We start from the raw sequence: 14,589 nt of genomic DNA, 5'->3' as shown, positions 1-14,589 counted from the left end.
ACCCCCAAATGCCTCTTCAGACTCTCTGGTATTCACTCAGAAGTCTGCCTCAATTGTAAGCTTCCTGGCGTCAGAGAACTCACACTCCACCTGGTGTTGGCGTAGCTCTGGAAAATAAGGACCAGACATATGCTCTCCAGCAATTACATCACTCTGCCCTTCACATGTATTAACCACAGTACCCTTCACCCAACCACCCAGTAACTCAACCTTGGAAAAGCACTCTACCTCACCCTCCTGAGACTGGTGAGACAGTATCTGACTGTCCCTGACACTCAACCCATACTCCTCTGGGATGTCTCCACACTCTATATCCAGGACGTCCACCAGGGGGGAACCCTTTTCCCTGTCACTCTCTTCTAGAGCCAGTAAAGTGTCCCTCCCCCCAGTAGGAATATGACTCCCTGTGCCAGTTCCCCAATCCTTCTCAGGAACCCTGTGCATAACGGGAACTACCTCATACTCTTGAACCACCTGGGGTGTGTCAACTCCCTTCTTCAAGTTGGGCACCACATCTCTGGGCTTGTGCCCTTCTTCAGCAGTACTGGATGCAAGATTTTTGCTGCCACCATCTGAACTGGACTCAGCCCTTCCGGCTTCCAGGTTCAGCTCTTCACAGCTCAGCTCCTGAACTGCAATCCTTTCTTTTTCCAGGGCTAAGGCTCTTGCTGCCTCAGCCCTTTCAATAAACTCATCTAGCTCTTCCACCCGCCGTTCTTGAGCTAGGAGCCATTCATCTCTTTGATGAGCTTGAGCTTGAGCTAGGAGCCATTCATCTCTTTCCTCATCTGAGTAGTCCTCCTCCTCATAATCATTCTGAGGGCTATGATTCCTTTGGTTCTTTGCTGCCTGTTCCTCTGCCAATTGTGCTTCTCCCCAGGCTACATAGATATCTAGCAGTTCCATCTTAGTGGATCTCCTTGACATGGGAAGTCCCCATTTTCTGCAAAGCCCCCTCAGCTCAGCCTTAGTGAGGGATTCAACAGGTACAAGGTTTGACACATCGTAGTCTTCTGTGAAGCTGGAATCCATTCCCAATCTGGCAAGGTATCACAGGCAAAACCAAAAATCAAAGTCCAAAATCAATAATATATCCAGGAGGACATCAGAGAACCAAAAGCAAAAAGATGAATAATCAAGTTGACCTTCAACTGTGGGTAGGTAGTGAAATACTTAGCTACTGTATGTCACTGCACAAATACAAGTCCTATCCTCACCGCTGATCACCAATGTTAGAAATGGGGTTTTTGGTTGGCAGTCAGGTTACCCCCAGTCCAAGCAAGAACCCTCACTCTAGTCAGGGTAAGTCACACACAATCCAAAATGATCCTGTGCCCACTCTCTGGTAGCTTGGCACGAGCAGTCAGGCTTAACTGAGAAGGCAATGTGTAAAGTATTGGTGCAATAAATCATACAACAACACAATATAGCACCACAAAAATACACCACACAGTGTTTAGAAAAATATATAATATTTATCTGGATAATTGCAGGTCAAAACGAATAAAGATGCAATGTGAAATTGTAGAGATATCACTGAAAAGTGATATAAAGTGTCTTAAGTCTTTAAAAAGCAAACAAAGTCTCTTTCAAGCACAAAGTACCTGGTTTAAAGTGGAAAATCTCTGCAAAGGGGCGCAGAAGAAGAGATACGTGGAAAAATGGTGTGTGCGTCGATTGCTCCCCTGCACACACGGACTTGCGTCGTTATTTTTCACGCGGGGAAGTCGGGCGTCGTTTTCCGGCACGCGGACAGTCTCTTTCTGTGGTTCGCGGGATTACCAGATGTCCCGGGGTCTGTGCGTGGAATCCTAGGCTTGTCTTCCGGCTGCGCGCCGTTCCGGTGGGCTGTGCGTGGAATCTTCTCCCTCACGGCAGGCGTCGCGCCGATTTCCTTTCTGGAGTCGGGCGGCGTTTGTCCAGGCAAGGGCGTGCGTCGAAGTTACGGTCGCACCGCAGGCGTCGCGTCGAGCGGCGTCTTTCCGGATCGGCGTGCGGTGAAGTTTTCACAGCGGAGCAAGCTGTGCGTCAAATTTTTCGGCGCACAAGGCGTCCAAATGAAAAAGAGGAGTCTTTTTGGTCCTGAGACTTCAGGGAACAGGAGGCAAGCTCTATCCAACCCCTGGAGAGCACTTCAGAAGCAAGGCAAGAGTTCAGCAAGGCAGCAGGGCAACAGCAAGGCAGCAGTCCTGCGTAGAAAGCAGTCAGGTGAGTCCTTTAGGCAGCCAGGCAGTTCTTCTTGGCAGGATGCAGGTTCTGGTTCAGGTTTCTTCTCCAGCAAGTGTCTGATGAGGTAGGGCAGAGGCCCTGTTTTATACTAAATAGTGCCTTTGAAGTGGGGATGACTTCAAAGAGTGGCTAAGAAATGCACCAGGTCCCCTTTCAGTTCAATCCTGTCTGCCAGGGTCCCAGTAGGGGGTGTGGCAGTCCTTTGTGTGAGGGCAGGCCCTCCACCCCCCCAGCCCAGGAAGACCCATTCAAAATGCAGATGTATGCAAGTGAGGCTGAGTACCCTGTGTTTGGGGTGTTTCTGAGTGAATGCACAAGGAGCTGTCAACTAAACCTAGCCAGATGTGGACTGTAAGGCACAGAAAGATTTAAGTGCAAAGAAATGCTCACTTTCTAAAAGTGGCATTTCTAGAATAGTAATATTAAATCCGACTTCACCAGTCAGCAGGATTTTGTATTACCATTCTGGCCATACTAAATATGACCTTCCTGCTCCCTTCAGATCAGCAGCTGCAACTTCAACAATGTATGAGGGCAGCCCCAATGTTAGCCTATGAAGGGAGCAGGCCTCACAGTAGTGTAAACATGAATGTAGGAGTTTTACACTACCAGGACATATAAACTACACAGGTACATGTCCTGCCTTTTACCCACACAGTACCCTGCTCTAGGGGTTACCTAGGGCACACATTAGGGGTGACTTATATGTAGAAAAAGGGGAGTTTTAGGCTTGGCAAGTACTTTTAAATGCCAAGTCGAAGTGGCAGTGAAACTGCACACACAGGCCTTGCAATGGCAGGCCTGAGACAAGGTTAAGGGGCTACTGAAGTGGGTGGCGCAACCAGTGCTGCAGGCCCACTAATAGCATTTAATCTACAGGCCCTAGGCACATATAGTGCACTCTACTAGGGTCTTACAAGTAAATTAAATAGCCAATCATGGATAAACCAATCAACAGTACAATTTACACAGAGAGCATATGCACTTTAGCACTGGTTAGCAGTGGTAAAGTGCCCAGAGTTCAAAAGCCAACAAGAACAGGTCAGAAAAAAATAGGAGGAAGGAGGCAAAAAGTTTGGGGATGACCCTGTCAAAAAGCCAGGTCCAACAACCGCCATGAAAAGTCTGGCAGAGAATGGGTGCAGGGGCCCCCTGCACTGTTCATGCACTTGGCATGGGCAGTGCAGGGGACCCCTGGCCAGCACCCTCGCAATGTTCACTGTCTTCTTTGCAGACAGTGAACATTGCAAGGATGCTGATGCACCCTGCAGGCTACATCATTGCCGCTGGCTCGATTACAAGCCGGAGACAATGCTGTAGCCTGTTTTCCACTAGGCCAGCAACCTCCAACCTAGCAGGAAATTCTTAACTACTCCAGCAGGAAAGTTGCCTATGCGGCCACCCTGTTGGGAGTTTGGCGGACGGGCTTACCTGTCCGACAATCTTGTAAAAGCGGCCTAATGGTCTCAGAAACACTGGGTCTCTCTGGAAAATGTGCCACCAGGGGTTTTGCCATACAAGTGTTTTATTGTGCCAAATTCTGATCTATTTTTTTTGTCTAGAGCAAATGGGACGAATTCTACAGCGGACCGCCATTTCTACCAACATCAAAGAGAGGTTGGACTTCTCTTGTGCTCTTTTTGGTCCAGATGGAGGTTTGGTGTCCAATGCACCCCACATTCCTGTGCACCTGGGGGCCATGCAAGAGACCATCCAGTTCCAGGTGAAGCAGCAGAGAACAATGCCCAGTGTCTTGTGCACTGTAGACTGATGATAGTCACCTGTATAATCTAGGGTTTTGCCAATTTAGAAATATATCCCCTGCCTCTGCATGATATGAAACTTCTGTAATGTGTTGCAAGGAATGTTGTTTATCATTTTAGAAAGAAGTGATGACTGTAGGTGCTGTTACACAATTCAATTGTACTAGTGATTTCTCATGTAAGTAGGGTTTGTCTCTATGGGAGTTTGTAGTTTGTTGTGATCTCTTGAGGATTTTTCATGAACTTTGCTTGCAACTTCAGAAGTGCTTCAGCAGTGTACCACAGGTGTGGAAAACTGTGTACTTAAGATACTAAACTCTGTTTGCTGATCTATAACATCAGCATTATTGGGATCTTACAACCATAAATTGCACTTATGATAGGAGACAATCTACCAGTATAGCAAACTTCCCACTGTATACGTAAAATAGGTGTGAAAAACAATGTGTTTGGCCCTGCGGTGAGCATGCACAAACTCACAGGCTTGTGGGCATTTAGAAATATATTTCTTTTAGATTCCCACCCGGGAACTGTACATCAACACAAGAGTAAATATAATTTCAGGTTGAGATTGGGTAGGGGTGTTTAGAAGAAGGGACATTTACACATGGAAAAATACTTCTAGCGTAATGAAAAATGTAACATATCCACATTATTTACTCATTCAGATTCCTTATCTTCTGCAAACTCCGTAAAAGGAAATTCAGTCTAGTAGGAGCTCTCAAAGAAAATCACAATTCAAGTACTCCTGGGATTTTATTGTGATTTCCCCCATTTCCCCAAAAGTTCTAACTGTACTTCAAGGAGTAGACCACAGGAGTACTTTGTGAATCAGTAGTCTCAAACTTAAATTAAAAACTTATTTAGATTTAATGTATCAAAATTTCACAATTGAACCTTATAATCTCTGGATCTAGGACCTCCTAGTGTTATTTCCTGTGACCAAAGATCTGTTAAGCTCCACTGAGATGACTTTCAGAGGGCAATCAAATGTGAGTGCCCAGCAAATTTTACTAGGGATATTGTAATTCAGCCTGTTTTATTTGGCTTACTTTTGTGTACTGAAGTGTTCATCTATGCTTTTAGGTGTGAGTTTTTTAGGAGGCTGGCCTGGTTTGTAGTGAGTACCAAGGGGTACTTGCACCTTGCACCAGGTCCAGGTATCCCTTATTAGTGTATAGGGTGTCTAGCAGCTTAGGCTGATAGAAAAGGTAGCTTAGCAGAGCAGCTTAGGCTGAACTAGGAGACATGCAAAGCTCCCACTATACCACTGGTGTCATATGCACAATATCATAAGAAAACACAATACACAGATATACTAAAAATAAAGGTACTTTATTTTTATGACAATATGCCAAAAGTATCTCAGTGAGTACCCTCAGTATGAGGATAGCAAATATACCCAAGATATATGTACACAATACCAAAAATATGCAGTAATAGCAATAGAAAGCAATGCAAGCAATGTACAGTCACAATAGATTGCAATGAGAGCACATAGGTATAGGGGCAACACAAACCATATACTCCAAAAGTGGAATGCAAATAACGTATGGACCCCAAACCTATGTGAGCTTGTAGAGGGTTGCTGGGACTGTAAGAAAACAGTGAGGGTTAGAAAAATAGCCCACCCCAAGACCCTGAAAAGTAGGTGTAAAGTGCACCTAAGTTCCCCAGAGAGCACAGAAGTCGTGATAGGGGAATTCTGCAAGGAAGACCAACACCAGCAATGCAACAACGATGGATTTCCAGACGAGAGTACCTGTGGAACAAGGGGACCAAGTCCAAGAGTCACACTCAAGTCGGAAGTGGGCAGATGCCCAGGAAATGCCAGCTGTGGGTGCAAAGGAGCTGCCACCGGATGGTAGAAGCTGTGGATTCTGCAAGAACGAAGAGGACTAGGAACTTCCCCTTTGGAGGATGGATGTCCCGCGTCGTGAAGAAGCTTGCAGAGGTGTTCCCACGCAGAAAGACCGCAAACAAGTCTTGCTAGCTGCAAGGGTCGCGGTTAGGGTTTTTGGATGTTGCTGTGGCCCAGGAGGGACCAGGATGTCGCCAATTGCGTGAGGAGACAGAGGGGGCGCCCAGCAAGACAAGGAGCCCTCACAGAAGCAGGCAGCACCCGCAGAAGTGCCGGAACAGGCACTACGAAGAAGAGTGAACCGGAGCTCACCCGAAGTCACAAAAGAAGGTCCCACGACGCCAGAGGACCACTCAGGAGGTCGTGCACTGCAGGTTAGAGTGTCGGGGACCCAGGCTTGGCTGTGCACAAAGGAAATCCTGGAAGAGTGCACAGGAGCCGGAGCAGCTGCAAATCACGCGGTACCCAGCAATGCAGTCTAGCGTGGGGAGGCAAGGACTTACCTCCACCAAACTTGGACTGAAGAGTCACTGGACTGTGGGAGTCACTTGGACAGAGTTGCTGAGTTCCAGGGACCACGCTCGTCGTGCTGAGAGGGGACCCAGAGGACCGGTGATGCAGTCTTTTGGTGCCTGCGGTTGCAGGGGGACGATTCCGTCGACCCACGGGAGATTTCTTCAGAGCTTCTAGTGCAGAGAGGAGGCAGACTACCCCCACAGCATGCACCACCAGGAAAACAGTCGAGAAGGCCGCAGGATCAGCGATACAAGGTTGCAGTAGTCGTCTTTGCTACTTTGTTGCGGTTTTGCAGGCGTCCAGAGCAGTCAGCGGTTGATTCCTTGGCAGAAGGTGAAGAGAGAGATGCAAAGGAACTTTGATGAGCTCTTGCATTCGTTATCTAAAGAATTCCCCAAAGCAGAGACCCTAAATAGCCAGAAAAGGAGGTTTGGCTGCTTAGGAAGGAGGATAGGCTAGCAACACAGGTAAGAGCCTATCAGAAGGAGTCTCTGACGTCACCTGCTGGCCCTGGCCACTCAGAGCAGTCCAGTGTGCCAGCAGCACCTCTGTTTCCAAGATGGCAGAGGTCTGGAGCACACTGGAGGAGCTCTCGGCACCTCCCAGGGGAGGTGCAGGTCAGGGGAGTGGTCCTTTGTCCAGTTTCGCGCCAGAGCAGTGCTGGGGGATCCCTGAACCGGTGTAGACTGGCTTATGCAGAGATGGGCACCATCTGTGCCCATCAAAGCATTTCCAGAGGCTGGGGGAGGCTACTCCTCCCCAGCCCTGACACCTTTTTCCAAAGGGAGAGGGTGTAACACCCTCTCTCTGAGGAGGTCCTTTGTTCTGCCTTCCTGGGCCAAGCCTGGCTAGACCCCAGGAGGGCAGAAACCTGTCTGAGGGGTTGGCAGCAGCAGTAGCTGCAGTGAAACCCCGGGAAAGGTAGTTTGGCAGTACCCGGGTCTGTGCTAGAGACTCGGGGGATCATGGAATTGTCTCCCCAATGCCAGAATAGCATTGGGGTGACAATTCCATGATCTTAGACATGTTACATGGCCATGTTCGGAGTTACCATTGTGACGCTATACATAGGTAGTGACCTATGTATATTGCACACATGTAATGGTGTCCCCGCACTCACAAAGTCCGGGGAATTTGCCCTGAACAATGTGGGGGCGCCTTGGCTAGTGCCAGAGTGCCCACACACTAAGGGCCTGATTCTAACTTTGGAGGACGGTGTTAAACCGTCCCAAAAGTGGCGGATATACCACCTACCGTATTACGAGTTCCATAGGATATAATGGACTCGTAATACGGTCGGTGGTATATCCGCCACTTTTGGGATGGTTTAACACCGTCCTCCAAAGTTAGAATCAGGCCCTAAGTAACTTAGCACCCAACCTTTACCCGGTAAAGGTTAGACATATAGGTGACTTATAAGTTACTTAAGTGCAGTGGTAAATGGCTGTGAAATAACGTGGACGTTATTTCACTCAGGCTGCAGTGGCAGGCCTGTGTAAGAATTGTCAGAGCTCCCTATGGGTGGCAAAAGAAATGCTGCAGCCCATAGGGATCTGGAACCCCAATACCCTGGGTACCTCAGTGCCATATACTAGGGAATTATAAGGGTGTTCCAGTATGCCAATGTGAATTGGTGAAATTGGTCACTAGCCTGTTAGTGACAATTTGTACAGAGAGAGCATAACCACTGAGATTCTGGTTAGCAGAGCCTCAGTGAGACAGTTAGGCATCACACAGGGAACACATATATATAGGTCACAAACTTATGAGCACTGGGGTCCTGACTAGCAGGCTCCCAGTGACACATAACACACATACTGAAAACATAGGGTTTTCACTATGAGCACTGGGCCCTGGCTAGCAGGATCCCAGTGAGACAGTGAAAACACCCTGACATACACTCACAAACAGGCCAAAAGTGGGGGTAACAAGGCTAGAAAGAGGCTACTTTCTCACAAGTTTGTTAATTCATTAATCTGTTAATTCTTTATTGTACTCTTACGTTGGTCATTGCGCCACTTGGTCTGTTAATTTATGAGTTAGTACATTTATTTATTGACTAACCTTGTTTCTGTATCCATCTTTTTGTTAAATCATATATTTCACTGCTTTGGTCTGTTCATTTACCAGTAGCTCACTTTTCTTCTGTTATTGCAGATCAGCAACCTTGGTGATGACATTAAAGAGGGAGATGTGATCCTGAGTAACCACCCCTGTGCTGGGGGAAGCCATCTTCCCGACCTGACCGTCATCACACCTGTGAGTATAGACCACAGATATTGACGAAGACAATCTGTAATTGCACTGCTGCTCTTACCTCCAGTGTTCTTTCAGATTCATAGAGCAGGTGTTCACAGAACTGGCTTTGGTCCTACAGCTTGGGATGCTAGGTGGAAGATGTTTATAGACCTTCTGTTGGATTTGTACAAAATGCTAAGCTTTGAAGGCACAGCTCAGAAGCAAGTACTAGAACAGGAATGGGAAAGTTAGCTGAAGCGTTTTCTCTCTGGCTTAGCTCACCAGACAAGTTAGCCTGTTGGTCCCCTTTTCTCCAATCTGACCTATACATTGATCCAGCCATTCGTCCACAATCATAGATCTAGGATTTTAATGAATGTATTTTCTACTGCAAAATGCAGAGTAGCAGTTTACCTGCCCAAGAGGTGTAGACAAAGATAGCAGTGTGAATATTTTGCAGAACATGATTCCTTCGTGCCCCTCACAATGCACCCACAGAGATGGCTGCGGCCAAAGCTCCAGCCAGAGTAGAGACTGATTGTGGCCTCATTATGACACAATTTTGTTTTCATGATGCCATTTTCTATAGAGTGTGAGTAAAAGATGCAGGTCTTAAAGGTTTGAATAATATTAGAGAGTTAAAAACTAAGGGAGTTCCCCAACAGTCGCAGGAGAAATTGACTGATAAATTAATGGTATGTCCTTGGTTTTAACTGACACTATGGCCCTCATTACGAGTTTGGCGGTTTTGGGGTGAGACTGCCATGTGAAATGGCGCCATCATACCGGCAGCAGTGGCGGTATAGCGACAGCCGAATGACGAGTCACAAAACACAAACTGCCCAAATACAGACACAAAACCAACACTGCCAGGCCAACCCACGGCAAAAGAGTGACTGATCAGTCGCTGGCCCTACCACGCCGACACCATTCCGACCGTCATATTATGAATCAACCTCCAGCACAGCGGAACATGCATGGCGGACACAGTAGGCTGTTCGTAACGCAGTGTAACAAAAAGGCACCACGGAAAATAGCCAACTCCACATTGGCTAGTTCAAATATCCCACACCAGAAAACCATACACACACCACACACACCTGACCACGCCACCATGTAACTCCCCCTCAACAAGGCGTTGCAACAAATACGAGCAGCCACAGCCACAGCCACACTCAAGAGTAAGCACACCCAAACACAGCAAACAAATATCACACAGCACACATTGCACAAATCAACACCACAGCTCACCAGAACACACAGCCAAACACCCCCACATCACCACACACCCTGTACTGCATCCGACATGCACAACACATACCCACCCCCCAACATGTCACTCCAGAAGCACCTACGGTTCACCGACAATGAGTTGCGGGTCATGGTGGACGAGATCATCAGAGTAGACCCACAGCTCATGGGAGTCCAGGTGCAACAAACATCTATAGCCAGAAAGACGTAGTTATGGCAGAGGATCGTCGACAGGGTCATAGCAGTCTGCACATACCCACGCACAAGGGAGGACATCAGGAAGAGGTGGAACGACCTCAGGAGAAGGTCCGCTTCATGGTGTCCAGGCAGAAGATAGCCAGTAACAAGACTGGCGGTGGGCCACCACCTCCTCCCCTTCAGTTAACAACCTGGGAGGAGAAGGTCCTGGACATCATGTATCACGAGGGCCTGACTGGCATCAGCGGAGGGCTCGACACTGGTAAGTCAGCAATACCCCCCAAGCACCAACCACCCATGCCCAGCATGACTCCCCACCTACCCCACTCTCCAACCTACCCCACTGACCCCGTCCCAAACACCCCATGGCCCTCCTCTGCATGCCACACCATCCCTACTCACACACGCCGAATGCATGGATGTCAGCCACAGTGTGAAGAACCACAGCTCCCACGATCCAGTCCAAACCAATGTCTGCAGTTCAGCAGCTGTCATTGCTATCACTGGGAAGCAAGTTGAGCCACTGCATGCATCACAACAGGGACACAACAACAACAGTCACACAACTAACATCTACCGTATCCATCCACAGGTACCCCTGCCACTGACACCCTGCAGAGGATGCCAGGCTCAGACAGCCCTCCCCAGGATGAAGGCCCCACTGGATGTCTGGATGAGGACGACTTGCCTGGGCCATCTGGGGCCACTGGACAGTCCACCAATGGCACACCCGCCCTGGGCACACCGGAAGACCCTACCCATGTGGCAGCAACACCACAGCCAGACCCTGAACCCCAAACCTGTGCCCCAAACCTGTGCCCCAGGGACCCGTAATACAGCGGCCAGAGTCAAGGGCACCCACCCCAGAAAAAGAAGGCCCTGCTGCTACCGGGGCACACTGTGCCAGGGGCATAGGCACAGGGGGGCCAGGGGTAGTGGGAGGGTAACCGTGGACCAAGGGTCGGGACAGCCACACCAACTGACTGCCCAGGTGGGCCTCAACCAAGTCCTGGGTGTATACCAGCACACCCAGGACACAGTGGCCCAGATCCTCGCTACTGTGCAGGAGACCCAGCGGCAGCAGGGGCAATACCATCAGGAGGCCATGCAACAGTGGCAGGCCTACAATACCACCATGGCCTCCATAGTAGGGGTGCTCAAGGACCTGACCACTGTCATGCGTGAGTCCACCACCCACCAGCAGGCCCTTACCACTGGCCACATCCCATCACAGCCCTCCACGTCTGCGGAAGCCAGTGGCATGGAGGCCCCGCCACAGGACTCGCAGGACACCAGCACCCCGACACCTGTAGCTGAGGTACCCCCATGCAAGCGAGGACATCCAAGTAGACATCCAGCCAGACATGATGGCCAAACCACGACCACCGACAGGAAGTGACCCTCTCCTGTACATTCTCCCTTGTGTGTGACTGTGACACCCTGTCGAGTGTCCACTCCCATATCTCCGTCTATCCATGGCCAGAAGACTGGACCTGGACTACCTACAGCTGGCCTCACCATTCTGATGATCTCCGCCGCCATTACCCCAGTCATCACCCCTTATACTTGTACATCCCAAAAAAAAGACAGTTGTGCACAGTCCATGCCTATGTGTTTATTTGCCATGAGTATGTATGGAAGTGACAATACGTGTACAAGTGGCAACCCATCGCCCAGCACATTCATGGGAGGGTGACAGAGGGGGAGCAAAATGACGGGATGTCGATCGTGGAGCAGGCAGTGGCTGCAGATATGTGTCAATGGAGGCAACAGCCCAGGCTGGGATCACAGAACACCACAACATTGTCCTGAAAGGAGAGCTAGACAGGGCCAACAATCACTGTAGGAGTCACAGATGCCAAATCCACACAAATGCACTGTAGGAGCAGGTATCCAGGGTAGATATGCCACTCAGGTCCACAACCATATGGCCAGTACCAACACACATACACAACACATACCAACCCAATGGTCCCACCCTCACAGCACCCAGCGCCAGACCTGGCCCCAAACCTACTGCCACCAACAACAATGTTGCAGTGCCACCCAATGTTGACTCCCAGGATAGATGCTGCACAGATGCAACAACCCTGTGTGGCACACACATAGCACTTGAACTGACAACTCAGGGAACATTCTCCATACACATTGATGGCACTAATGCACCTGCACAACACCTGCCTGACCATAGGCCTGACCTGTACACTATGACTACCTCAGTCATGGGCACATGTGACCCTGTCCCAAACCACCCAGAGGCAGAGCTGCAACCAATACCGTCAGTGGTCACAGACAACAGGTGGGATTAGGAACAAGGCAGACAGTTGTAGAGGACACATACCACACAGTTTGCACATACCTGCATCTCAGCCGAAGTAATGTCGAATCAGCTCTGCCCTGGAGTCAGCTGCATCCTCATCATCCTCCTCCCCATGTCCCCTTCATCAGCCACTGGCACAGCTACCCCCTCCTCTGCATCCAGCAATGGGATGTGACACCTCATGGCCAGATTGTGCAGCAGGCCACAATGATCTGGCCCACCTTCTGTGGGTTGTAGAGGAGGGCACGCCCAGAGACATGCAAACAGCGGAACCTGGCCTTCAGCAGGCCGAAGCATCTCTCAGTGACCCGTCAGGTATGACCGTGGGCCTCATTGTACCAGTCCTCTGCAGCTGAGGATGGACACCTCGCTGGTGTCAGGAACCAGGACATGTTGGGATAGCCAGAGTCACCTGTGTGCATAGAGGGAAGAGGCATGTCTAGACCGGCAGGGCAATAGGGCAGGGACACAAGAGTGCGGTGAGCTGAGGGGCACACAAGTGCAGGGGTACATACCGATGAGCCAGGCATGGTCCTTCTGGAGTGGTGCCATCATGTGTGAGATACTGTTGTTCCGCAGGATGTAGGAATCACGCACAGAGCCTGGGTACTTGGCCGTCACTTGGAAGATGTACTGGTCCGCGAGACACACCACCTGCACATTGACCGAATTAAAGTTTCTGTGGTTTCTGTACACCTGTTCATTCCTCCTGGGTGGCACCAGGGCAATGTGGGTGCCATCAACAGCCTTAATGACATGTGGGACGTGTGCCACATCATAGAACGCAGCCTTGACAGTGGGCAAATCTGCACATCAAGGGAACCCGATTTAGCTGGCCATATGTTTTATCAGGGCACACAGTACATCCCTCAGGACGTTGCTAAACATGGGCTGCGACATCCCACTTGCGAGGCCCGCTGTGAGCTGGAAGGAACCTGATGCAATGTAGTGGAGGAATGACAACACCTGCACTGTGGGAGGGATGGCATTGGGATTGCGAGTGGCAGGCAACCGATCCGGCTCCTACTGGGCCACTAGTTCCATTATGGTCACACGGTTCAGGCGATAGGTCAGGATGATGTGACGGTCCTCCAGGGTGGCACGGTCTACTAGGGGCCTGTAGACCAGTGCATTCCTCATCCTCAACCGTCCATCGTACCTGGGAACAGGAGAGAGTTGGTTTAATGTCGTGCACCATAGACTGTCAACAGTGTTGATGTGGCTGTAGGCCAGCATATGTCACCCATGACGCAAAAACTTTCACACACATTACACATTGGGTATGTAAAATGGTAGCTGCCTGTTTGAATGCATAGGACAGGCGGAAGTGAGATCATCCCGCAGGCGTAACACGTCATGGTGGTAGGCGGTCACGACTGCCGTGCAACTCACCATTGGTTAACACTGTTGCCTATGGGAGGCAGGAGCCAATGGTGACTGCCGCCGGCAGTGACGATGATGTCCCTGGCGGTCGTGACCGCCATTTCATGTGCTCATGCTCACTTGACTCCTGAACCTCATGCACTGAAGACCTCCACTGCGTGTGCTGCTGTGTTCTGACTCTGGTAGCCAAGATGTCACGTCCTGCAGGAGACAGGACCCCAGCCTTCACTGAAGATGATTTGGAGTGGCTCGTGGACGGGGTCCTGCCCCTGTATGGACAGTTGTATGGGGCACCAGAGCAGCAGTTGAGTCCAGTGTCATTGTCCTGTATGTGATTTGTGCGCATGTGGCTGGGGGCCTTGGTAGGTGGCAGTGTGTATGGAGCATGGACATGAGTGAGGGGCCTAAGGCTACGTTGGCTGTCAACGTGTGGGTGTGGAAGTGTGTTGTGTGCTGTCCACTACTGTCCCAGGGATGCCACTCTACATGACTGTGTCCTTCTGTCTCTGTCACCCATGCAGGTCAGCGCCCATCAGAAGAAGGGGATTTAGCATGCCATCGCCAAGCATGTGTGGACCCTGGGGGTCCATGCCCGGTGGGGCACACACTGCAGAAAGAGGTGGGAGGACCTGAGACGGTGGGGACGTCCTTCCAACGAAGGAGGGGTGCCCGTCGGACCCTGACCCCCTTAATGTCCCGCATATTGGTGGTGGCCTACCCTGAGGTGGATGGGCGCATGACGACAGCACAGCAACCACATGGGGGTAAGTATTCACTCTACTGAGTGAGCGGGCCCAGGCTACTGGGTGGGGAGCTACAAGGAGGGCGGT

At 50.2% G+C, this 14,589-nt stretch overlaps 1 protein-coding gene across 1 annotated transcript in view; it reads left to right on the top strand.

The window, feature by feature from the left end:
• Positions 1 to 14,589, top strand: part of OPLAH (5-oxoprolinase, ATP-hydrolysing) — a 210,632-nt gene that overhangs the window by 131,978 nt on the left and 64,065 nt on the right. The window contains exons 17-18 of the mRNA XM_069221004.1: positions 3,792 to 3,952; positions 8,527 to 8,628. Coding sequence (XP_069077105.1) covers positions 3,792 to 3,952; positions 8,527 to 8,628 — 263 coding nt within the window. The remainder of the gene's footprint in view (positions 1 to 3,791; positions 3,953 to 8,526; positions 8,629 to 14,589) is intronic.

This window comes from Pleurodeles waltl, chromosome 2_2 (genome assembly GCF_031143425.1).
Source record: "Pleurodeles waltl isolate 20211129_DDA chromosome 2_2, aPleWal1.hap1.20221129, whole genome shotgun sequence".
In the NCBI taxonomy this organism is placed as follows: Eukaryota; Metazoa; Chordata; class Amphibia; order Caudata; family Salamandridae; genus Pleurodeles; species Pleurodeles waltl.
This window is presented reverse-complemented; position numbering and strand designations above follow the sequence as displayed.